Raw genomic sequence first — 25,715 nt, forward strand, 5'->3', positions numbered from 1 at the left:
GAATAAAGCTATGGAAAAATGTACGTTCTATGAAAATTCACTTGATATACAACAGCAAAAAAACTCTAAATCTTGCTCAGCAGTGAATCTTATCTTCAAGCAACAGGTAGAGTTCAGACCAACAGCAAACAAATTAATTGAGACATCGATACAATAGGCAGGGGTTTCTGGTTTTGCAGGATGTTTGGAACACAGCAGCATGATCAGGCATCAGATTCAGACAGCTAAGAAAGAGGGTAGGGATTTACATGTTTTCCTAGATTTAGCTAATGCTTTAGCAATGAGTAACCATAGTTACTAGGGATAGACGGTTTCTGATTGGATCATAAACGGCCACAGCAACTTTAGTGCTGAGGTGTAGGATTCGACAGGAAGTTTGGTGGCTGCATGTAGGAAGAGAGTGTAGTCCTATGTGAAGCTTTAATGGATTGGCATAGGATATTTTACATCTTATCTTGTGTATGATTATCATTTCCCCAGGCATTTGACCTTCTGGTAAAATCTAAAGCCGGCATGCAGTAATGTGGTCACTGTAGCCATAAAGCAAAGCTCTCAATTTACCAGTGTATCTGCACCCTTGGGTGGAGCTTCCACGGGTTAAGATCGTGGTGATAGTAGCAAACATTCAGACGAGAGCATGGAAGGTCAAAGTGCAGGAAAGTACATGTGAACGGCAGTCGGATATGGGTTTGTTGGTCCTAGGCTAGCACCTTTCGGAAAAGCTCAGGCAATAGTATTGTTGGCCTCAAAACCAATCAAAAGGGGAATGGGCCAATATTCTCAAACCCGAGATGGTGGAGATCAAAGCACTGTACGTTTTTCTTTTGCTGTGTTGCAAACAGACCCGAAGGTGCAGGTGAGAGCCCTGGGAACATTTTGTAAATGTTGGGGCTTCCCTGGAAGGGGATCACCACCCCCGAGATAGCGGCCCATTGCTCTGGAATTCAGTGGTATGACCGACTACAAAAGGGAACAAACTAAATCACCAAAGAAGCATGATCAAATTAAACACCAAATAGGAGTTAGTAATTCATTTTTTAACTGGTCTCAAGGCAGCTATGTGCTTCAACACAAGACGTCAGTGGCGGATGCTGGTCTTTCAAAGAGGGGAAGCTCAATTTCGGCCTACATCATAAAATGTGTCGGTTTATTTATACGTAAATTCTACCCTCCGTTCCTTTTCAAGAAAATGGTCTGTGACCCTGTCGTACCAACAAGGCGTCTTTTCCAGGGACTTCACTAGTGTCCTCTCAATGGCCAGCAGAGCTAGGCTGCTTAAACGGCCTTGGCCCATGTGAAGTGTGTCCGCCTGTGAGTGCTTTGTGACGGTGGAGGGGCTCAGCAGCACCCGCTGGACAGAAACTGAGATAGAAGTCAGAAAGAGTGATAGAAGTCAGTCTCCAAACACAAGCAGCTACAAAAAACCCACCAGAAATAGAAGCTTGATTTGTCACTAGTCGTTTTTAACAAAGAAAATGCCGCTAAGAGGTTTAAGATAGTCTCCGGTTCAACTCAGAACAGAATGAAAATGTAATGCTCCCACGGATCTTTACACCAAAGGATCGCTGATTCACTCATTTCGCTGTCAATCAAAAAGGGATTCAGCCTCAGACAGATCATCCAATCATCATGCAGAAGCTGAGCGTCCGGGCCAGCCGAGGCCAACCCACTGCCCCATAGACCCCCAGAGACGCTGAGCGTCCGATGGGCGGGACAAAGCCCAGCATTTATCCAATCACTCGTCTCGTTTCGCTGCACTTCGCTGCTTCGCTATTGAGCTCTGTGGACGCTCAGCATCCACACTGTTTAAATCACTGTTAATCTGCGCAAATGATTGAGAGGAAAGCTGCGTCTTTACCAGTGATAAGAAGCTGATTCTGAACAAAAGTTAATTGCGTTGTAGTGCATATTTATTCAATGACATGTACACACAACAGTATATATTTGATCACTTATTTTTTTGACATTTTAGGGGAAGCTGAGCTTCCCTTGCAGTCTTAGAGCAATCACCACTCCAGGGACCTGGAGGTTGTGGGTTCGATTCCCGCTTCGGGTGACTGTCTGTGAGGAGTGTGGTGTGTTCTCCCTGTGTCTGCGTGGGTTTCCTCCGGATGACTGTCTGTGAGGAGTGTGGTGTGTTCTCCCTGTGTCTGCGTGGGTTTCCTCCGGGTGCTCCAGTTTCCTCCCACAGTCCAAAAACACATGTTGGTAGGTGGATTGGCGACTCAAAAGTGTCCATGTGTGTGAGTGAGTGTGTGTGTGTTGCCCTGTGAATGACTGGCGCCCCCTCCAGGGTGTATTCCTGTCTTGCGCCCAATGATTCCAGGTAGGCTCTGGACCCACCACGACCCTGAACTGGATAAGGGTTACAGATAATGAATGAATGAAATGTATTGTCTGGGAGTTGTTTATTGTAGGTCCAGCAGTAGCTCAGAGCTACTTTGTTGCACCACCAGATGTTCATTTGAATACCACAGCATCTACAGGTAAGAGCATGTGTAACAGTCAGTAATTATAAACTTAAACTCCACCAACTTTTCTGTGACAGGAAGATACAGTGTAACTGTACTGTAAAGTTGCTGAATATGTTTTATTTTTTTATTGAATTTAGCTGCAATTTTTGGATCTGATATACATACTTAACAGTTTACTGTACACTGTAAAAAATGTCTGTGAACTTCATGGTGGAAAACTGTAAAACCATGACAGTAAATGATTGTAAACTCTAAAAAGGTTGAAAAAGGTTTCTGTAACAGTGAAATAACGTAAATACTTTTATCAGCCAAAATACAATTTTTTACATCTCTTTACTGTAAAATATACATTATTTCACTGTTAAACACACAAACCATTGGGGACGGTACAAGTGTCCAAGGACTGAGACTCATTAGGGAGCTCCCAGCATGCTTTGCTTCTCCATATTTTCTGTGATTTTCAGAGTTTCTTTGTTTTTTTTCTGTCTTTGAGACTTACTGATTTTGGGTTGCATTGGGGTGATCACTGTGTGTTTGTGTTTCTGTGCACATTATGTCGAGACGTGTGTTGGTCAGGAAAGTTCACCATCAGCCTGTGTTCCACGTGTGGCACCCAGATACTGAAAAGTTCTTTAGTCCTTTCAGCAATAAGCGGCCACAAATAAAGAAAATTGGAAAAGAGTAAAAAAAAAAAAAACGTTATTGTTTCTATTGCAGTTGTTTATGTAGATTTTCTAGTTGTGATATCTAATCACGTATACACTTTTAGTACGGTCTGAATGGATTTTGTACTGAGACACCAATTTATTTTTCATTTACCCACTTACAAAAATACATGCATGCTCCCTATGAATGTTTTTCTTCATAACTTTCTAAACTAGTAACAGATGCTCCCGTGAATGCTGCTACTACTCTGGGGTATTAATATACCCCTCTAGTGCATGTAGCATCTCAGGATCTTCTTCTCCAAAGCAAAAGCATACAGTTATAACAGCAATGCTTTGAGACAAGTCAAGTCAAGTCATATTTATTTATATAGCACATTTAAAATACAGTGACTGTCAGCCAAAGTGATGCACAATAAAAATCAACTACAAACAAAACCAGATAAATGTATAAAACCTACATGGAGGGGTTTGCTTTCCTGCGTGAGGCTGGGAACTATGTTGTCGGGGGCAATAACCCCTGGTAGGGTCTCCCAAGGCAAATTGGTCCTAGATAATAGGCCAGACTAAGAGTGATCCATAAAGACCAAGATGAAGAAATTAAAAACAGGGACACAGCTTCCCTCGCCCGGAGTACGGTTACCGGGGTCGCCAAGGGGGCTCCTTGGCGAGCGCCTGGTGGCCGGACTTTCACTGGGGTCAATATAGATTTGCCAGTTTCAGTAACCGAGGATCAGAACGCCAGGGCCCCCGACCTCGGCTGCCACCCGATCCACAATGCACCAGACCAGCCGGTCTCAGCCCGAAGGAGCAATATGGGTCCACTCTCCCATAGGCCCACCACCTGGGGGAGAGGTAGTAATCCGGGTCTGGTGCATTGTGGATCGGGTGGCAGCCGAGGTCGGGGGCCCTGGCGTTCTGATCCTCGGTTACTGAAACTGGCAAATCTATATGCAATGCAATGCAATGTCAACAACCCCCTAAATCTCACTGTCATAGAATTGGAGCAGTTTCTGTGTACTGTGATGTACATGTCATTATTTGGGTTGCCAGGCACACGCAAATGCTGGAATTGTGATGCACACCTGTGCTTCACAACCACCAAAAAGTGTGAAGTTCCACACAGAATAGGAATTCACAATTAGCTAAAAAAAGAAACATTTTATCAAAAAATATCCCACAAAAAACACACACAAGATGAAACCAAGGTTTTTAACTTGGCTGTGTACATTAGATGACAGACTCCTCAGTTCATTGGCCATGGTTGGACTCAAGTAGGAATTTCCGAAAATGATCTGTCTTGTCTTGGTTCAGTTTGAGAACGTTCTTAGACATATATTATATATAGTACATTTAAAAGTTTTTTTCATTGTCTGATTTGAAATCTTGGCTTATTTAATAAATATGTTCCACAAAATAAAACAATAAAACACAGATTGTTTTATAAGACCGACAAAATGTTGTTGAGTTATTTTAAAATTGCTTCATATCCAAACATCTGGCAACCTGCAACATCCGCCTCTTCAAAGATGTCGTGATGTGTACGGAAGTGAACGATCCGCAAACCACGGGGTTTTTACACCCGTTTTCCGGAGAGCCCCGCCTCCTGTGCTGTTATTGGCTGGTGTGATTGGCTAGTTCTTACTCTGTTAATATTCATAGGCTATTATGACTACAGTTTTACGCAACACATAAATGTATATATTCATTTGCATATATTAATTGAACCATCTTCTTTAACATTAAAATAACCTTGTTTCTACTGTCATCAGCTACACGAATGATAAAGGTCCACTTTGTAATTGTACAATGAAAAATGTGTATAAAAAATAAACAGGTATTTTAATGTTTTGTAAACAGATAAGTCATAGGGAATATCACATAAAAGAAACATTCAGTATAACATTTCTTACATTATTTTTGGATAATTGAGCATAATTGTATGAACTATTAGCCAATCGAAACTAAGCTGAGGGGCGGGGCTTGTCGGAATATGGGCGGGAAACGAAACGCCATTCTGTGCCGAAGATTAGTATTTCCGCGCAGCGGAGTAGAGTGTGTGTTTATAGTGTGTTTTCCGCGTGTGTCGTGTGTCTACAGTGTGTGGGCGATGGAGTACGGGTCTATGCTGCATTTCGCTAATTTCAGCGCTCTGTTTCTCTGCGCGGTGCTAAAGTTCCCGCAGATATCGCTGCTGTTTAAAGCGCGGTCGGCGGCGGGAGTCAGTCTCTACAGCCTCCTGTTGGAACTGCTGGGGTCAGTAACGTTACCGGCTCTTTAATACGTCCCAGTCCGCACATTACATCTGCTACCTACAACAATACAGCCTGCACTACTGTTAATAGTAGGACTACATCCAGACACCAGTTACTGTGAGAGTATGCGGTCTGGGACGGCGCCCACGACACCGCGCCATCCTTAACACCTGCAGCTACACAGCGTCTTCCTGATACGTTACCGCCGGTGTCTAGACATTAAATAGTGACTTTTTAAACTACAACGTCTTTAAAGGACCCGAAAAGCATATTAATATTTTGGAAGGTGTAATGCTTGTTAGCACCTTGCTGAGTTACCAGCTAAACCAACTGGTATAAGCTGTTTTGTTGTTGTTCCTCTACTTCTTTTTTCTTTTAACTGTTGTTTTAGCAGCGACATTAATTTTTAATTCTTATATTTGATTATTTTTCACCCTGAAGTCCACTCAACGCATTTATGTTTTATTCTTTACTTTTGAAAATGAATCAGGCTGTTACTTAAAGGCTAAGCACCACTTAATGGACCTCTATGAATATTTGACATTATTGTAGTTACTGACAGATATAAGTATGAATTAAAATGAAAATAGCAGCTTAATTTGCTTTAAAACTGACAATTTTATTAAATTGACGGAAAAACCCGAGCTCGCTACGGAAATTCTTGAACGCAGCCGTGACGTCACTGGTGGACAACAGCTGAACAACGCCGCGGTAAAACACCGTTATGACTGACTGTTATGACAGTATCTAGCTAAATAACCAACATTATTCATGACAGTAGCCTAGCAATAAGCTAAACTCAACGGTCTTTTAAACCTTATTCCTTGAATTAGTAAGAAACATGTTTTCTGACTATGAATAAACACAAGTTAGGAACTCAAATTCCACTCTATTTATTTGTCTGACACTTTCATATCGCTGGTGCTTAGCCTTTTAAAGGAGCCGTGCTATGAAAATGAAACACACTCTGCAAGTGTAGGGGATCTCAGGATCAAAATGATCAAATCTTATATAGTGTTCCTTTAAGGCTTGTATATGTAAACTCATGTAAATAACTCATTTAAAAAGCAGCTAATTTTGAAACACCACTTATACCTTCAGCAGGAACAGACAGGGCTAACCAGCTACAGACAAAAAATAAATAAATAAAAAATGGAAGCGACCTGATCTTGCTGAAAAGAAAAATATGCTGTAAAACTGACTAATAAATATTTCTCTGTAGGTTTATAGTGTTTGTGAACTATCAGATGTATTATGATTACCCTCTTCCAACATTTTTGGAGTATCCCATTCTCATCGCACAAGGTGAGAACACAACATTTTCAAAATGTCATTAGTTAGCATCAGACATTCTTAGCACACCGTGTATATTGCTTGAATTCCTTGCACTGCTTTTTGACCTGTGACCTCACAAGTGTTTTTCACTGTCATCAGTCAAACACGGTATAGTTGATTACATTTTGTGACGCTTTCTCAAAAACATTTATAAATATTTATCAATAAACTTGAGATTGTGGCATATATTGGGAGATATTAATGTACTGATATAACACTACTGCAAAATCACATCCTGAAATGAGGCACAAATGTTCGTCTGTGACTCTCATTTGCTCTTATTACAAATAGAGTTTGGTATATTTTTATTGCACTTATTATTTTTGTTTTGTCAAATTCCAATATTGTTACAAGATTTAAGGGTTTCTGTATGTTTCTGAACACAGATAGTGCCGTTGGCCCAGTTGCCAGTTTCCTCTGTATGTAAATATGGATATTGTCATTAGTGAGGTCAGGTGCTGATGTTGCCAACTTTAACCCAGTTAAATTATAAAAATATTAAGAAAATGTGCATGTGTACATTGGCAAAAGTAAACACAGTGAAGCATTAAAAGCCATTTAAGGGTCAGTTTTGTACATGAGGGTAGTATTAAATTATTTCTACCCAGGGTAAGTGTGAACAATATTTTTGTTATCAATTAACAATATGCTTTTTTATGCTATGTGTAATCGTACTTAAACTTCATTAGAGTGCAGCCAATCTTGTCTAATCTGCATTTAGTGCAGTTTGGTGTATGAAAAATGTTCAGTCACCATCATGTGTATAATCTTGGGAGGATTTTGTAAGTATGGCATTTCTAGTGCCTTATATCTGAATGTCAGAATATCACAATGCCCATCATTTATAATGGAAAAAAAAGTTTTTTCAATTAGTCAAAATTTAATTATACACAGATTTCACAACAGATATCCATCAGCAGCTTTACAGAGATCCTGATCCATGCTTCCTATGAGGAAGAAACCTTTGAAGGAACCAGTCCTTATATATATATATATATATATATATATATATATATATATATATATATATATATATATATACCACCCCTACCCCTGGTGCAAAAATTGACCTGTTTTGCGGCATAGTTAATGCTAAGGATTTTTATTATGCTTGCAGATGTAATCCTGCTGCTGCTGATTCTGCACTACAATGGAAACCTGAAGCAAATCCTCATCTATGCAGCTGTGTATCCTTACACACACACACACACACACACACACACACACACACACATGCAGAGAGAGAGAGAGAAAATATTTCACCCAAAATCAAACACCTTTTAAAACTGATTTTTATGATATTATGTAAAAAGTGAGTGAATTAGCAATCATTTATATGTTAAATTCAAAGTTTAAAAAAAAATATATATATTTTTAACAGCTAAAATGATAACTAGCAAGTTGGCTAGTTGAAATGATAGCAAGCATGCTAATGTACAAATACCCTCAACACACTTAAAACCATAAAGTAATAAAACAAAAATAAACTAAACTACTAAAAAGAAAAATAAGCTACCGTTTACTGCTGCTGAATGGTGCCTGTGCAGTCAGCTCACTAGATGAAGAGACACATTGTGCTAGTTTGCTAAATGGCATTGTGGTTTTGGTTGGCGGAGAAGCAAAGGTTAGCTTAGCAAAATTTTCCAATGGTGGACCACATCAGGCACAAAACGCAATCTTGACCTGAGTTATGTGTGTGGTCAGATTTAGTGGATAGTGTAAAAGCACAATATCAACACAACATTTATTCCAAGGAACTAATTTTATTAAAATATTCAAATTAGACACCTGCTCTTTCATGTTTCTTGTAAATTGAAAGATTTTAATTCAGGTTTTCCCCTTTGTTGCAGTAACATTTTACTTTTGCAAACAGGCTTTACATTAGACATTGGTATAAGGATTTGAAAGCATTCATCCTCATAAACATTAATGAGTTTGAATTCTGATGTTGAATATTTAACTCAGATTAATTAACTAATCAACTTAGACAGAGCTACATCGCTCCAGAGAACACTGTTCCACTGCTGCACAGGCCAGTGCTCATGTGGAGCTGTTACAGAGAATCCCATTTCATTTTATGCTTTTCTATGAACTTTGTACAAGCTGTGCGCACCTGTGTCTGTATTTGGTGAAAGTTAAAGGACCTGAATTAACTGTTAAAAAAGTTCCCAGATACTTTTGTACAAATTAAGTATCAGAGAGCGAATGCACTGCTTTCTGAAATGATTACTGCCCTTGATAAAAGAAAATGTCCTACTGTGCAAGAACATAAATGGACCCATCATTATGTTTAATGCAGGCTTTTACAGTTGTTTGCAAAACTCTGGGCACCCTACAGACTCAAGACTTTGTAAAAGCCCCTTTGGAGAAAAGACAGTTTTCTTAGACAGCTAAAAGCCTTTTTAATAATTGTTCCCTCATTTTTCTGTGCACTAGGCTTACCGTAAGTTGTCTTGCATGCACAGCTTTTCAGTGATGTTTATGTCGGTGGACTCTGAGGGCCATTGCAAAAAATTCATTTTGTGCCTCTGAAGGTAGTCCACAGTTGATCATTATTTTAGAAGATATTCTTTCTTCAGCTTCAGCCTTTTAAAAGATGGTTTGACATTTGCTTCCAGGATTTGCATGTATTTTGTTAAATTCATTCTTTCCTCAAAAGAAGTGCAATTTTTCTAATGCCACTGGTGGTGGGAAAACTCTAGAGCATGTCATAACTCTTGGGATGTCCAGACTTACATGTTATGATTAAAAAAAATGTCACATGCTATGATAAAAAAGATCATTTCAGCTAGCATGTGATTGGCAGGGTCACATCAGCGTGAAGCTAAAAAACCCACACATTAAAACATCACTCATGTACTGTAACCAAACTAATACTGGCGCATTACTTTACATGACACTCATTCATTCATTCATTCATTCATTCATTATCTGTAACCGCTTATCCAATTCAGGGTTGCGGTGGGTCCAGAGCCTACCTGGAATCATTGGGTGGAAGGCAGGAATACACCCTGGAGGGGGCGCCAGTCCTTCACATGGCAACACAGACACTCACTCACACACTCACACCTACGGACACTTTTGAGTCGCCAATCCACCTACCAACGTGTGTTTTTGGACTGTGGGAGGAAACCGGAGCACCCGGAGGAAACCCACGCGGGCACGGGGAGACCACACGGGCACGAGGAGATTACATGACACTGACCACTTTAAAACATCTACAATGCTTAACTGGAAATACACAGATTTGTGGGACTATGGAACGTCCTGACCATTGAGAAGTGGGTTATTGACCTGGCCATGGTGAGTACAGTTTATAAATAAATAAATAGATTAGCAGAACCAGGTTAGCCTAGGCACCCGGTAACATTATGATTTTTAATAATATGTATACCTCTCTTTCTCTCTGACCATGTGTCCAGAGTCTGTGTACGTTCATCAGTGCAAGCAGTAAACTGGCTCAGCTGCAGTGTCTTTGGAGATCAAAAAATTCCGCACAAGTGTCTACTCTCACCTGGGCTCTGGCTTCGTATACATGTATGGGTAAGTGTCATATATACAGAAATAAATATGTACACTTCCTGGTCACTTTTTTTTCCAGTTTTTCTGTAGATGCACTTTTGCTGGTGTAGAGTTCATCTGTTGATGCTCATATTCATCCTCTAGCCATTGGTCAGTGGTCAGTTTCTTACCAGAAGGCCTCTGCAGTTCGGTTATTTTCAGCATTGACACTATTTTGTGTGAAAACCACAGTAACGTGTTGTGTCTGATAAACTCGTATCACACACGCAGAGAAACACACTAAACTGTGATGTCAGTGTCATTGCCGTATCGAAAGTGATGTGCCACTCCAGATATATCCAGAGTTCAGTGGTCACGAAATGTCCAATGGTGTAGTTTTTAAACAAAGAGCACCATAAAGATTTACATGTGCCTATGTAAATAAAATTACTTCACTGTAGTCATTAATTATTTGCCTTTCTTTTTTCAGCCAGGATCTTCACTACAGTGGTAACCACTGGAGACACTCAGGGTGAGTAGGACTACTAATTGCTACACACAGATTTGCATTATCTATTAATATAGGTTATAATTAATATAGAAAATAGTCTTCTACAGAAAACAAAGACACAAGGGGGAGAAAAGACGGGAGAAACAGTGTGAAATATGGAAGTGATACATAAGAGGGAAATAGAAAGAAAGTAAGGGAGGAAAAGTTTATAGGCAAAAAAAAGTAACAAGGACACAGTGTCTTTGATATGGAGCACTGAATCACACAACCTTGTGAGGAAGTCCCTAAACCTGAGTGAGTGAAGCTCTCTGTACACGTGTTGTTCTGATGTTAATGCCAGTGGAGGTCTGGGACACTGCAGTTATTGAATCAGCAGGGTGTTGGTGCCTTTTCTGCACTGTGCACCTCAGCACTCAGCGACACTGCTCTGTAACTTTCACTTGGTGGCTTTACAGAGTTGCTGTGGGTTGTAAATACTTCAGTTTTTTAAATAAAACCACTCACAGTTGATCATGGAGTATCTACAAGGGATGAAATTTCGCAAATTTATATATTTTCCAGTTAATGTAACACACTCAAATTCAGTCAACTCTTTTGAGCAACCCATTTTATTCACAAATAAAGGCAGATTGTTTGGCTCGGTTCTTGATTTCATACAGCTGTGGCAATGGGACAGAAAGAAAACCTGAATGCATTATTAGGACGTGTGCACCAATATTTCTGTCTGTATGTATATTTGGGTTTAAAATAAGAAACAAAAGAAGGGAAGGAAGGAAAGCAACAGGGAAAAAGAAAGCAGAAAGACTGAAAAGAAAAAGAGGAATGAGAAAGAAAATCAAAGTAAAAAAGAAGATAAAACAAAAACAAAGAAAGTTCCAAAAGTAAGACAAGACAGTTAACTACTGACGATTTACATGGAAGAGAATCCGAAGAATATTACGTAATTCTTCTGTTGTTGTTTTTTTCGATTTGTCATGTGGCCTCTGTTTAGTCGTCCACTTACCGTTGTTTTCCTTTACTCCCGTGTTTAGTTCTTGTCCGGTTCATTGCCATGACGATCTTGAACTTGTGGGTGACGTTTACAGTAATGTACTACAAACCCAGCAGCAAGAAACAGGACTGAGAATCGTCACCACCACGAGAACACCAGTTCCTGGGAATGTTCAGGCTTCATTCCTTCACCCTTCTGTACTCTGGATCTGTTCTGTGTAATGACCTATATCCACACTTGGTTCAACTGACCAATTATTGTCAGTTCTGAATCAGTCACTGGCCATTTTATCAGAAACACCTGTAATATACAAAACAGCCCTGGTCAAATGACCACAAACTCTACAGGGAATCCATTTTAACAGAATCTTTCTATTTGCCAGTTGCCAGGATTAATTCTGCGGTTTGTAACGAAGCTCCATAAATGATCACATAACTATAAATATCACATTCCCCTATATGATGTGTTTCTGATAAAACGGCCAATGAATATAGGTGCAGGTTACACTCTACTGTCAAAGGTTTTTGGACACCTCATCCAATATTCCTTCAGAAGTGTAGGGTATTACTGGGAAATTGGCTCCCATTTTTCCTGCGGTAAGGATTTCTACTCTTCTGGGAAGGCTTCAGATGATATACTGGAATATTCCCGTGAGTATTGGAAGATATTTATCCACATAAAATGAGCTCAGGTACCCATGTTGATTGATTATTTGTAGCTTATCAGTATCACTCCCAAGTAATCCCAGAGATATTGGCTGGTGTTCGATCACACTCCAGAGAGCACTGTTCCAACCAAATACTGGGGGGTGGGGGAGCTTTTGAACAATCTAGCTCATACTTATTGCTGAACATGATGACCTCAGACTCAGGTGCAGCTGTACAAGGTGTGAGAGCACAAGTGGACATAATGGATGTACCTTGCAGTGGCAGTGTTTAAAAAGGTAATAAGTAAATACAATTTTATAACGATTATAACTAGATATAATACACGACAATTACAGGCCCAGAATCTAGAGTAGAGTGTAAACAGTACAGTCTATATATTGTGCCTTAATGTTACATAATAACTATGTAACACCAAAAGTGCTTAAACATTGAACAGTCGATGTAGTCTAGGCTTAGGTTTAATATGGATCTAGCCATCAGAGTTTGGTTTATTTTCGCATTGTTACTCGGGGCTCATGTTTTATCCAACTCAAATGTTTTATTATTCCTTTCCCATACCTTCCCATACCTTTTAATAGCAGTAACAGAGTAGCAGCACCGTTAAAGTTCAGTAATACTATTTGGATTTGACACTTGAAAGTATTTGTTTGTTACACAGCAGTAATCGTATATTAGTTTCCTCAGAAGTTAATATTATTGTTACATTTGACCACACACTTCCTTAAACGTTCGAGTGAAGTAATGAAATATTTAAACAGATGTTTACAATATGTTGATCTCAGACATTCCATATTCCTTAACGGTTCACTTGGTAGAAGACAGCGGTTTGAGTTTGCAGATGTATATTCATAGGATTCTTTAGCTGGATCTATACTTTTAACAGGCAGAATATAGTTTAAATTCCTTCTATTATTTTTTTTCTGAAGATAATACCACTGTTAAGAAGGTATTTGTACCAAGAAAGTTTTACATTTGAATGATGTACAGCACTATGTGAGTATTTTGTCTGTTTCTTGACATTGACATTATTACTTCCTTGGGCTTTAAAAAAAAATAATGTATTAAAAACTTATTTCACCACAGCTAGGGAAATTACTGTGGCAGGAATGGATTTTCCTTCAGCCAGTGGTGATGAGTTAAATATAGTTAGGGTTTCTTCCTGTGGGAAGTAGACGTTTATCAAGTATATATATTTTTCTACAAAGGACCAAACTGTTTTGGCTCAGATGGATTTTATTTCGACAAATGTATTAATACCCTACCAAAGTGAACACTGACTGTCTTTGAAAAGTAAAAAACTGTGAGGAAGAAAAAAAAATGTCTGTCATTTGAAAACTTGATGTTGAAATTGAGTAATTTTCCTTAATAAAGTCTGGTACAAGAATGAAAACAAAATAATTTTGGTCATTAGACCAGTATCGACCATGACCGTTTACAAACAACCGCCTAAAGGGTTAAACAGCAATTACGACTTCAAATTGTGTCTCTGCGGTTAGTGATTTGTGCTCATGTAAACAACAGATAACAATGAAAACACAAACATAAAACTTTACTTCTTTAACTACATTCACAGCTATATAGTTCATTTGAACAGAGTAATTTTTTATTGTTTTACAAAAATAAGCAAATGTTATACAGGGTCATCAAACCACAAAGGCTACATATGGTTTTTTTTGTTCTACTGTCAAAACAATACAGCTTTATAAAACATGCAGATCTGGACACAGCGCTTTAAGATGAAAAGTGCTCAGGCCAGTATAAATAAACAGTGACTTTAATGATGCCATGTCAAATATACGGTATATATTTTCTATATATATCGTGCCTTAAACGAGCTCTGTAAAAGTACAGTAAAAGTAACACATTCACGGCACAAGTGAACACACACCCTGCCTCACACGCGCAACACACAACTGGCTGAACTCTATAGAACACTACTCACTTCAAACCATCAGTTTCTCTCTTATAGTGGGATGTGGACAGTGTCCATCACTTGAAAAATGACTTACCAGCTCTTAACTGAAGCAACATCTCATATTTATAATTTTATGATTAGCTCCTGTCACATTAAGACATATCATAATGATATATACTTTATCATTATTATGAAATGCCAAGTCAATCATGAGAAACATTTCCACTATTATGGCTAAAATCATTGTGTGTCTTTAGCTGCATTTCCGTTGGCTCCATACTCCCTACGCAGTGCTTCTCTAACGAACGTTAATGTCAATGCTTTCATGTCACAGCATCCTGGAGCATTTCTTTTGGTATGTTTATGAAAAAGCAATGTAAAAAATGGTTATATGGTGCACTAGTTGCATACTTTCATGATCTGTGCAGTGCACTGTCTGGAGTTAGGGAGTCATTTGAGATTCAGCCCTCTGTTGCCTTTCATATAAATGCAACAATTGAAAGATTACAGTAAAAATAGCTGTTCTCTCCAGGCTCCTTCTACAGACAGGTGTTGTTGCTAGGTTTGACAACCTTAAAAGTACTGATAAAAAAATCCCATTCATCCTGACACAAATATAACACACACACACCTGTATACAAAAATACATATCATTTTGAAATGAATAACACTACATTTGAAGATTAAGAAAACTCATTACAGTGAATGGTTTTATCAGTTTTTGTAAAACTTGACCTACCTAGCAACAATTGCTAGTAAAGTACACACTTGTGGCTGGAGCAGTTGTAATTTAGTTCATTTAGGGATTTTCAGGTTTATATATGAATGGGGCTAAGGCTTGGAGAGATGACCTGGACTTCAAAAGGTTTACACAGAGCCTCTGTCAGGGCCATTTTTTTAATAGATTACAAGTTACTGGCACCAGATATTATCCAGTGAGCAACAAATCAGATTCAGATCAGATTCCACCAGATACAATATCAGTATATCAGTGGGTAGTATCTGGTGCTTAAAAAAAAAGGCTACATCTCTCCAGAAGTTCCTTGGGCGTTAATCACTCCACCCTGGCTATGTTTTATAGATTAAGGCAGGTCTGAGCAAGAAAACGTGACGTGGGTGGGGGGGGAATCCCAGCTGTGTCAGTTTTACTGGGACCCATGCAGCTAATCAAACTCACATCCACTGTGAGAAACACAAACACAACCACAATCTGAGCTGTGACTCTGCAAAACCTTGTATCTTCATTCTTGGCATTTGCAAAATATAGTCAAAATTCTCGCTGACCAAAGGTATGTACTCACTAACACTGTGCCCTCTCCTGTACATTTATCCACTTTGGAGATGACACATGATATAATAAATATATTTCATATTCCTATATGCACTATTTCTCCAAATATCTGCAGACACCAGTGTTTTTATTTTCTGACATTCAGGGTTGAAGTAGGGTGTGTTCCCTTTAGCTGAAGTCCCAGCTTCTAAACTTCTAGAAAGGCTTTAAACTGTTGAGGATTCGATGGTGTTCAGCCATGAGAACATAATTGTGGTCAGGTACTGATGTTGGACAATGAGTTTTGGATCCCAGATCATCCCAAAAGTACGGAATGGAGCTTCATTACTCTTGAGGAGACAGTTCCACTCTTCCACAGCCCAGTGGTGATGGGGGCTTTAAACTTCTGTGGTGGATAAATGGCATTAGGCATGGTAACCTTAGAGAGTCCAGTTCTATGGTTGAATGTTTCACAACCGAGACTATCATCAGGCCTGTTGGGTACTTGTGGGCCTATAGTGTATCTTATATATATCATAAACTGTTTAGTGCCACTTTTGAATCCAACAGTGTAGTGTACATCATCAGTACCACAATCTTTAACACTTTAAATCTTATAAAAAAAAAAAAAAAAAAAATTAAATGAATGCATGATGTACTGAAAATACAGACATGATGAATGCCAGAAAACGACCAAGACAATGGCCGTTCGTCTTGATATGATGGAAGAACATTGCCTTTTAAAGGAATCATGATTGCGTTTCCCTCCATAGCGTTTTATTCTCTCCGTTTCATGTCCAAAGCACTGGAGTTCAAGTAAGTGCATTGTGTTCTGATTTGGAGCAGAAAGAAGGAGGAGGTTTTGTTCTGTGAATCTGAACATCTCTTAGCTCAGTGTACTCGTTCCTTTTTGAAAGCTCTGGATTCAAAATGAGACATCCCTACTTCGTAACGTTCAGAGGGGGGAGAAAAAACAAAACAATACCCCACAGCATTCATGTGTCTCTGTCTCTAGTTTGGATTCACCAGAAACTCTGTAAAACATTATGACCACAAGTCTTTAGTGGCTGTGAAAAGGAGGAGACCCCACATCAGCACGTAGTTACACCACATTCCCAAAGTGAGGTTAGCTGAAGAGGAGGAAAGAGAGAGTTAGTCTGGCATTTTTTAACCAAATCCCACAAATGACCGCTTGTTTAACCCTTAGAAGTCACAGTTAATACCAGGGTTAATGATGATGTATTAAGTGAATTATGTGAATAACTAAACATATTAGAAAGTGCAAAAATAAACGTTCAATTCATATCTCACTTGTGTTTAAGTAGAAATTTTATAACTAATTTACTAAAAGTGATAAGTAATATTTTACAGTAGTTATTCCTTTTTGATTTTACAATAAAAAAACATTATAGTAACTGACCTTTTGTATAATTTTTGAACGCAAATGCTACCCGCATCAGCTGTGTGACTGTGTGAATACAGATTGTGACAAAAATGAATTCAAAAATTTAAATATGCCAATATAAAACTAGTGGATGAAAAATCTCTGAATTTACCTTTTTGTAACAAAGCGGAAAATCACAAATGTCACCCTGTATATATTAGTTTAATTATACTTAAAAATGATAACAAAGGAACTAACACTTCTAAGGGTTAACCCTCACCTCAGCACCACCACACCCTGCATGCAGACAGGCTTCTAACACTTCACACATCACGCAAAAACACTCCGGTTCACAAACCTTTATTGCTAGAGGTAACAGCTACTAAATCATAATACTATTTTGCTCCTTTTATCTTTTACAGTATATTCACTAGCAGTAAACATGGGTTTGTAAACTTGATAAATAAAAGGTTGGTAAACAAACACAAAAATATATTAAAATTAAAAAAAAAGCAAAAACGTCATTTGTTCAGAAGGTCATCTGAGTCCTCTCGTCTCATACGCGAAGATCCTGACCTGGGGGAAGGTTAATTGGTTAAAAAGCAGGCGGAGAGAAAGGAAGGCCAAACACCCAACACTTTTAAACATTCTCTCTTAAATTTGTGCAAAAAAAAAAAGCTAACAGTGGATGGATTCACTGGAGTGTAATGCAATGGAGTGTCTCTTAAAGGAGAAGTTTAGAGAAAATGAAATGTGCACCTCAAATGATGATAAGCCAAAACAAGTTTGGTGACTGCTCCTCTAATTTGCACTGGAGCTCTGAGGCTAATGTAGTTAACAAGCGATGGAAGAACATACAATACCCATCACAGTTACTTACTACATGCACATAATGCTTTTTAATACTGGCAATGGAAAATTACAAAATCTGTAATATTGCTAGCGCGCATGTAAACAACAAGACAAACGTTAAGCAAAAAAGAGGAAAACCAATTTTGAAATTCGAACTTGTTCACACTTATAAATATGTGAAAAAGTGTAAAAAAAACAACAACATAAGCATTTTTGCACTTACTCTGATGTTGGCACCAAGGTATGTAATGTTGTTCATAAACTTCTCTCACCTGTTAGCCATATTAGCATCAGTTTTCAACACCAAACATGTCTTGGGTGATAATCGAGTAAGATGGAGAAAAGTGCACACTGATGTTTGCCAACATATGCCTCTATAAGCTATCAGCTGGTTGAGAAAGAGAGAATGCTTATAAAAAGGTTCCACGTGTTCTACTGACTTCTGCCAAACTGTTATTCACTTGGCAGCAACTGTCACTGACACCCACCACAACACTGCAGACAAACTAAAGTCCGCTTTAGTAGCATCAGGAAAGGCACCACAAGCACAAAACAATTCGAAAATCACTCGGCCAGCAGTTACCATGATTCAACCCTGCATGCTCTTTAGAAATTAAAGGCATTTTCAACATCGACATCATCGACCTCATCCAAAGCCCAATGCCAGTCCTCGTGGCCCATATCTAGAACCCTGCAAGTGAGAAAGAGTGCTGAGATTTCGCCTAGAAGAGGAAAATCCACTGCCACAGGATTTCACATACAGCCCAACGGAGGCAAACTACTGCCATCTACAGGATGCTACCTGGGAGTTTTTGTTCATCCTTAATAAGAAACTCAAAAGGATCTAACCAAAAAGAGCTGAGATCTAGCCTAGTAATAAATATGGAATTTGAAGGCTGTGTTAATTATTATAAAATTAACATAATGTACACTGACACCAATTCTTCTTTCAGTCCGAGTTTGTTGGAAGTCTTGATTTAATATGGCAGAATATTTTCATTACACAGCCTTCAAATGAAGTTCTAGTATCTATGTCTATGTTGTAACTGTGTATCTAAATTGTGTTGTAATCTTTTAAGTAGTGCCAAAAAGAATTTGAAGCAACTCAATGATTTGTTAGTGGCCTAGAACATGCCATGGATGCATAGTTTACGGCAGATTACCCGAGCCCCATTAAAACAGCAGTCACGCATTTGGCAAATGATTTGGAGCTAAAGAAAGACACTTGCCATTTTTAACCACCATTTGAGAATATACTGTGGACTGATGTTCAAGACACATTTGGGTCTTAAACTCTTGACCAAATAAATTAAGACCTCTTCAGCTCCAGTTCATTTTGAATGCTATTTCTACGTGTTATCACTATGAAGAAATATTAACTCCTCCATTTAGCCATTTTCACCCAATCGCGAATTCAGGGTTGAATTTGGTCGGTGAGCAAGCTCTCAGAACCTCCTCTTTCCTGTCCATGTGGTCTTTGTGGCACTTGATTTGGCACCGTTGGCACTCCAGAGCCAGAGGAGGCTTGAACATGTTCCACAGGGGTTTAGTGCAGGCTTCACAGTCAGTGGGGAAGTGGTAGAGAGTGGGCATAAACTCATGACCCTTGTGGTAGAAGAATTTCTCCCTGCCTGGAGGGGGCGCTGTAGATTCCTTAGAGTTGTGCACAGTCCTGTGTGTCATACAGAGTTGAACTACATAACCAGCACCAAAATAAAAAGCCATGCCTTTCCAATGAAATCTGAAAATTTCTCCACATTTCAATCGATGAGAGAAATCAACAAAGTGATTCAGAGTGTTTTGGTGTCAAGTGGCTGATTTGAAAAATATGTTCCTGTGTTTAGGCCAAAGTGTTATGTCAGTACTATCATAACACAATGTCTGATGGTTTAGACCGCATATTCATAATCATTTCAAGTAACGTACTCTCAGAAATACTAAACTCGTCTGGTGTTTACCACCACCAAAAAATTCAAACTTGTTAATTGTCTTTAAGACGAAAGCATTTCACACCAAACCTCTCACAGACTTTGTTTACATCTTTTTAAAAATGTAATTATCCACATATTTGGAAAAATCAGTGGGATTCCACAGTGATATTAAGATTAATGAATAAGGCACCCCAAACTGGCACCGTTTAAATTTACTTTAATAATTAATTTGCTTCTTATCTGTACGTGCTTGCATCACAACTTTCTGTAAGACAGTAATTTAGCTTCTTTCATAATTAAGTGTAGAATCAACAGAGCCATCAAAACCCTAATGAGGCAAAACTGGATCAGCAGTCTGTTATGATTCTGAGACCATGAAACATGAACCATAAAAACAGAAATCATTAACATAGAAAATCTCTAGTTCTAACAGAATTGGAGACCTGTTCTCACCTGGCTTTGCTGGCGGGTAGCTGTCGACTGGGCCTCCTTAAGGACTGACTGGCTTGTACTTTAACAGGGGCACGAGGAGAGGAGCGGTGGGTTGCCTCCGGCACAGGCGGCTTTTTAGGGATTTTCTTGACGAGTCTGCTGACCCATTTCTGCTGTTCATCTTGAGATGCAGCCAGCAGCAGCATGTTCTTAGCTGTGGACACGTCGTAGTTCACTGCACAGATGGAAAGAGGAGTGAAAGAATTCATGTTAATATAAGAAGTGTATATTTGGCCATAAAAACAAACACAAATAATCCAGATGTTGGTCACGCTTGGCACTTTGTTTACCTTTGTACATAAGGTTATTAGCTAAATGTTTAGTTACATTTAGTTATTACTGATCTAAGAATGGCTTAACTAGGTTTAGTAGCTTCATTATTGACTGGATTCATCCTCACCTCGACATGGTGCTATGACTTCCTCCTTCTTGTCCATGTGGTCTTTGTGGCACTTGATGTGGCATCTTCGGCACTCCAGTGCTGGAGGAGGTTTGAACATGTTCCACAGGGGTTTAGTGCAGGCCTCACAGTTTGTGGGGAAGTGGTAGAGGGTGGGGATGAACTCATGACCTTTGTGGCAGATGTAGCTGGACTTCTCACCCATGGGTTCCAGTTCCTGCTCTTTCTTACTCTCACCCTCATTAGCATACAAGATCTGGAGAGAAAATAAGGAAACAAAACAAACAAATGGGTTCAGAGGGTGTTCAATTAATGATGGCTGTATTGTGACATACTTTGTTAAAAAGGCGTGTTGTGCAACAATATATGTAAACAATGTACGACTTCTACGACATTAATGAAGAGGGGTGCCACTTTTTGTTGTTATACCTGAAATATTCTGGGAATCTCTTTAGCGTCTGCGCGGTACACATCTGTCTGGGTGACAGAACGAACGTGGAAGAGTTTACTGTGGAAAGAAGAATAAACAGAGAGGAGTTAGGTCTAAACACAAGACAATTCCCTGTAAATTAATAAATTATACGACCCAATGAGGACCAGACAAGCCAAATGCACATGGCATTTAAAGGAAAATGGACACAGGACAAGAGGTTTATTAAAGGATGAGTTGGGGTCACTTGGTTGTGATTTGGACAATACTCACTCTATATCCAGCACCCTGTCTGGATTTGAGTGTTCTTTATCCTGCTCACTGTTGTAGAAGATAATCTTCTTACTGCTCACCACAACATACTAAAGTATGTAGAAAAAGAACAGCTGCATTCTACAACCTGTTAACATTTACAGAAAATGTATATATGTATGTGTGTGTGTGTGTGTAAACACTGTGTACTTCACAGCACCTTTCTCTCCCAACCAAAACGTTTGGTGTTGTTCCTCACGGGAAGGGACAGCCAGCCCTCTAATCTTGTTTCTGTACACCGAAACAGACAGTTTGCACATGAAAATCAGTTCACATACAATCACAAACACAAATTGTATTACACAGTTACTGTTTATGGGGACAATGAAAAAAAATACTCTATCAACATGAACAGGGGTAAAGTGTGTTCAAAAGTTGAGTGGAAATTTGCTAAAGTGAGATGAAGAAGGTAGAGAGGAGGAGGAGGGACTCACAAAAAAGTGGCAGAAACATGAGGGAGGTGAAAAGTGGGAAGAACTGATCTGTGTCGAAAAGAGGTTTAAACAAAAAAGGTAAAGTAAAAGTGAAGGGAAGGAATCAACCTATAAACCAAACAGAACTATGCAGAGGTATAGATGCATCCGAGTAATCAGTATAACATCAAGTAATGTTTATATATAATATTTGCAGTGGAACAATATCCAGAATGCATCGACAATCAGAAATGAAAGCAGTTAATATATTACACTGACTGAAGATGTATGGTGTTTAGTTTACAAAATTTCAAAGCATCCAGCAGTAGTTAAAATGGACTAAATTAATAAATATAAAATGTGACACGACTCCAAACTGATTCCAGACTTTAGAATGGCAGTCTAAACATGAATAAGGGCAGCTGATATAAACGAGAGAAGGTAGTAAGTGTAGGTAAAGGAGACCTGGCAGTGACTCGTCGGTGTCGAAGTCTGGGCCGCTGCTCATGCTGGCGGAGTCCAGTGAGTGGACATTTTGGGAGTTTAAGAGTCCACGGAGCTGCTCTATATCACTGTCTTTACTGTCCAGAGCCATCTGCAGCTCCACACGCATCACTGACTCATCTGACAATTGCTATGAAAAGAATGACATAGAATTACTTAACCCATCATATAAAATTAAAAAACACATAACATATACAATTATCTAATTATTTCTCATCATTTCACTTGAATAATTTTTGTAAATAAATATCCATATAAAATATATACTTTTGTACTTCAAGGATTGCTTCAAACCACCACTTTGTGACTCAATTCTCCATATTTTCCTATTGTGTATATGCTGAATGTTTATTAATGTTTAAGTGCTAAGTTTACTATAAAATAATAAATATTAAAACACAGGGGGTCCTCGACTTACGACGTTGATCCGTTCCTACGTCGCGTCGTAAACCGATTTTCAGTGTAAGTCGGAACATACGTACATACTGTACGTAAATAACATAGTTAAGAAGTTCGTGTTACGACGTTTACGACGCAAAACCACTTAAGTCGAAACAAGGCTTTATACAGTAAATGGGAGATGTGTCGTAACCACGAAACATCGTAACTCGGGACTGACGTAACCCGAGGACCTCCTGTATATAAACAAATACACATGCACCACACTGCAGTGAATTAAACAGTGTTATTAGTGCTGTGTATAGTCAGCGTTGGCCAGTGTGGTGTTGTATTACTGTGGTGGTGGTCATATAAAGGTCTGGATGTTGTTGATCACTCATTATTGTTGGTGATGGTGTTGTTTGACGCAGTAAAATCTGATGGTGTTTTACTGCGTTATGTTTGTGTGAGGTTGTGTTAGCATTGTGTAGCGATCAGTGTGGTGGTGTATGATTTTTTTGTGTACCGCCTGCATTTCGTTGATCTCTCGCTGATACTTTATGATGGTGCTGTTGAGTTTCTCTTTCTCTGATCGCAGCTCCAGCTGCAGCTTCCTGTTCTCTTTCTCCTTCCTCTTGACATCTGAATCATTTCCACGGCGGCTACTACCACCACGGACCTCTTTCCTGTTCATGATCTCGGCCAGCTTGTTAACAGCCTGATTTTAAAAAGACAAACATTTATACGTAAGCCACACTTCGAAACACAGAATTGTTTAAAAATATATATACGTAGGGCTATTATATATGATAGTAATTAATAAACCATCCCTCTGCATAACTTTCTAGCATTTATAAAAAATTTCTGCCAATAGTCTAGCAACCTGATGAGTGAAACCATAAGACTTTGTCCTGGCTATAAATCTCAGTCCTTATTTAAACAGTGGACATTTTCTACATTCAAATGTGCATTGTGTTCAGTGAAGGAGATGGATATTCTTCTAAGACCCCTGACATTCTCTTGCAGTAGTTCACCTGTGTCTTGAGGGTCCTCTCTGACTGCAGTTGCTTCTCGTACGCAAGTTTGAGTTGAGTGATGGATTGCTCATCTTCCTTCAACTTCTGCATGTCTGAATATTAAACAGATTTAAAAGAAAACGGGTGAGAAAAGTGCTTACAGAGGAATGTCTCTTCTATATGGGAAAAGGTTGTGACATATAAATCACAGTCTACGTTAAAGCAGTGTAACTAAGATTTATAGTAGAAACAACACCTCTGTACTCATGAAAATGAAACATTTTTCAGTTTAACGTGAAATGCTCCTAGAGATAACGATGTTCATCATAGAGGGCTGACATCTCTGACTGAGACCAGGTTTTATAGCTATTTTTAAATTATTATTTTAATTATAACTATTTTTAGAGTGGACTGGAACATGCAGTGCATTGTAAGACAAAATTGTAGTTCACTGATTGATGTGGAGAGCAAATTAAATGACATTTCTGAGATGTTGAACACTGGCTGCAAGTTTCTCTACACTGAATTATTTCCCAACAAACCACTCTTAGGCTACGTTCACACAGCAGGTAAAAGTGGCCCAAATCCTGTTTCATCATGTGACACAGATGTGTTGTTTGTGTGCCCATGTGAACAGCACAAAATCGCACTGAATCTGACTTTTTAAAATCAGATTTGGGCCACTTTCATATGTGGTATTGAGATCCGATCCTTATCCGATCTGTGGCAATGCGACTCTGTCTCTGAACGGCCAGATCGGAATCGTGTGTGTGGCCAGATCGTGAACTTTTACGACACTTCGGAATACGGTAAGTATTTTCATTTTGTAAAAAATATTAGGAAACAAAAAAAAAACTTTAAAAAACACCTTAATCCAGGTTCCTGTCTCTCATTTATGAGAAAATAAAACTTTGTATAAAGGGTTTTTATAAAACAAACAAGAGAACAGCTTCTGTTTTGGAAGTGCTTTATCAGTTTTATATTGTTCATGTCTGTATGAAGCTGTATAAATGTGGATCATGAAAATATTAACCTCATGTTCGTCTAGTTCTCTTTAGAGACATCGTGTTCACGAGAGACTTGAGAAACATCTGTTCCGGTTTTAATATTCTATACACTTCTTAATTAATACTATTTATTAAAGTGCTTTGTATGAAACAGACGGACATTTCCTTCTGGTCAGCGCCTGAAGCATTGTCCTTTGCGCATGTGGGTCCATTTAGGAGCATGATCTGTTCAGACTGATGCCAGATATAGGTCACCTTGTGGAGACAGAGTGATCATATTTGTGCCACTTTAACCTGCTGTGTGAATGTAACTTATATGACATTGAATCCTCAAATGACCACATGTACAATTCAACTTTTAAGAGCAGAAGTAGCAGCTCACTGCGGCTGTAGTAACATTTTATTATAGGAACCAACCACTTGGATGGCAACAAAAAAATTCTCTCACCATCGTGAGCCTCTTTCAGCTTGTTGTTAAGTTCCTCTTTCTCATTGGCCAGGTTAGCCACGTCACTTGTCAATGTGCGGTTAGCTTCTTCTAACTGCACATACACACAAAAACACACAGGGAAAGGCACAATTACGACAAATGTTCATGGCAAACATCTTTGTAAGAGCCCTATAAGGACAGGGGAAAGCAATTTAAAATATATGAAATTCCAAAAAAAATTCATTTTAATTCATAAAAACATTAGCTGTCAGTTACTTATATCTGTTTACAGAAATTAGTTTTTGGCACTAGCATATGAACATGGCATGCTCTGGACGAAACACATCCAACAGGATTAACTGTGGACGCAAGAGGAAGCTGTCTGAGAGGGATGTTCGGGTGCTGACCCGGATTGTATCCAAAAAACATAAAACCACGGCTGCCCAAATCACGACAGAATTAAATGTGCACCTCAACTCTCCTGTTTCCACCAGAACTGTCCGTCAGAAGCTCCACAGGGTCAATACACACGGCCGGGCTGCTATAGCCAAACCTTTGGTCACTCATGCCAATGCCAAACG

The 25,715-nt window shown here is 38.9% G+C and overlaps 2 protein-coding genes across 4 annotated transcripts in view; one reads left to right on the forward strand and one right to left on the reverse strand.

Moving 5' to 3' along the window:
- Nucleotides 1–5,159: 5,159 nt before the first annotated feature.
- On the forward strand, nt 5,160–13,938 carry slc66a3 (solute carrier family 66 member 3). Its single transcript, XM_066678233.1, has 7 exons — nt 5,160–5,395; nt 6,617–6,699; nt 7,847–7,916; nt 9,975–10,032; nt 10,152–10,272; nt 10,721–10,762; nt 11,773–13,938. Exons 1-7 carry the CDS (start codon nt 5,250–5,252, stop codon nt 11,862–11,864), a joined length of 612 nt encoding a protein of 203 aa, XP_066534330.1. The 5' UTR covers nt 5,160–5,249; the 3' UTR covers nt 11,865–13,938.
- A 281-nt stretch (nt 13,939–14,219) lies between these two features.
- The window catches only part of rock2a (rho-associated, coiled-coil containing protein kinase 2a), a 55,676-nt gene continuing 44,180 nt past the window's right edge, over nt 14,220–25,715 (reverse strand). Inside the window, exons 22-31 of one of the 3 annotated variants that reach the window (XM_066678231.1) lie at nt 25,153–25,246; nt 23,716–23,810; nt 23,208–23,399; nt 22,265–22,433; nt 21,547–21,617; nt 21,348–21,436; nt 21,074–21,152; nt 20,645–20,900; nt 20,206–20,419; nt 14,220–16,715 (exon numbers count right to left, since the gene is read on the reverse strand). In XM_066678231.1, the coding sequence (XP_066534328.1) occupies nt 16,712–16,715; nt 20,206–20,419; nt 20,645–20,900; nt 21,074–21,152; nt 21,348–21,436; nt 21,547–21,617; nt 22,265–22,433; nt 23,208–23,399; nt 23,716–23,810; nt 25,153–25,246 (1,263 nt within the window). In that variant the 3' untranslated portion in view covers nt 14,220–16,711. Of the gene's footprint in view, nt 17,546–18,075; nt 19,494–20,205; nt 20,420–20,644; nt 20,901–21,073; nt 21,153–21,347; nt 21,437–21,546; nt 21,618–22,264; nt 22,434–23,207; nt 23,400–23,715; nt 23,811–25,152; nt 25,247–25,715 lie in introns of those variants that run through there. The other 2 variants (XM_066678230.1, XM_066678232.1) reach the window with 2 other exon arrangements.

This window comes from Hoplias malabaricus, chromosome 8 (assembly GCF_029633855.1).
Source record: "Hoplias malabaricus isolate fHopMal1 chromosome 8, fHopMal1.hap1, whole genome shotgun sequence".
In the NCBI taxonomy this organism is placed as follows: Eukaryota; Metazoa; Chordata; class Actinopteri; order Characiformes; family Erythrinidae; genus Hoplias; species Hoplias malabaricus.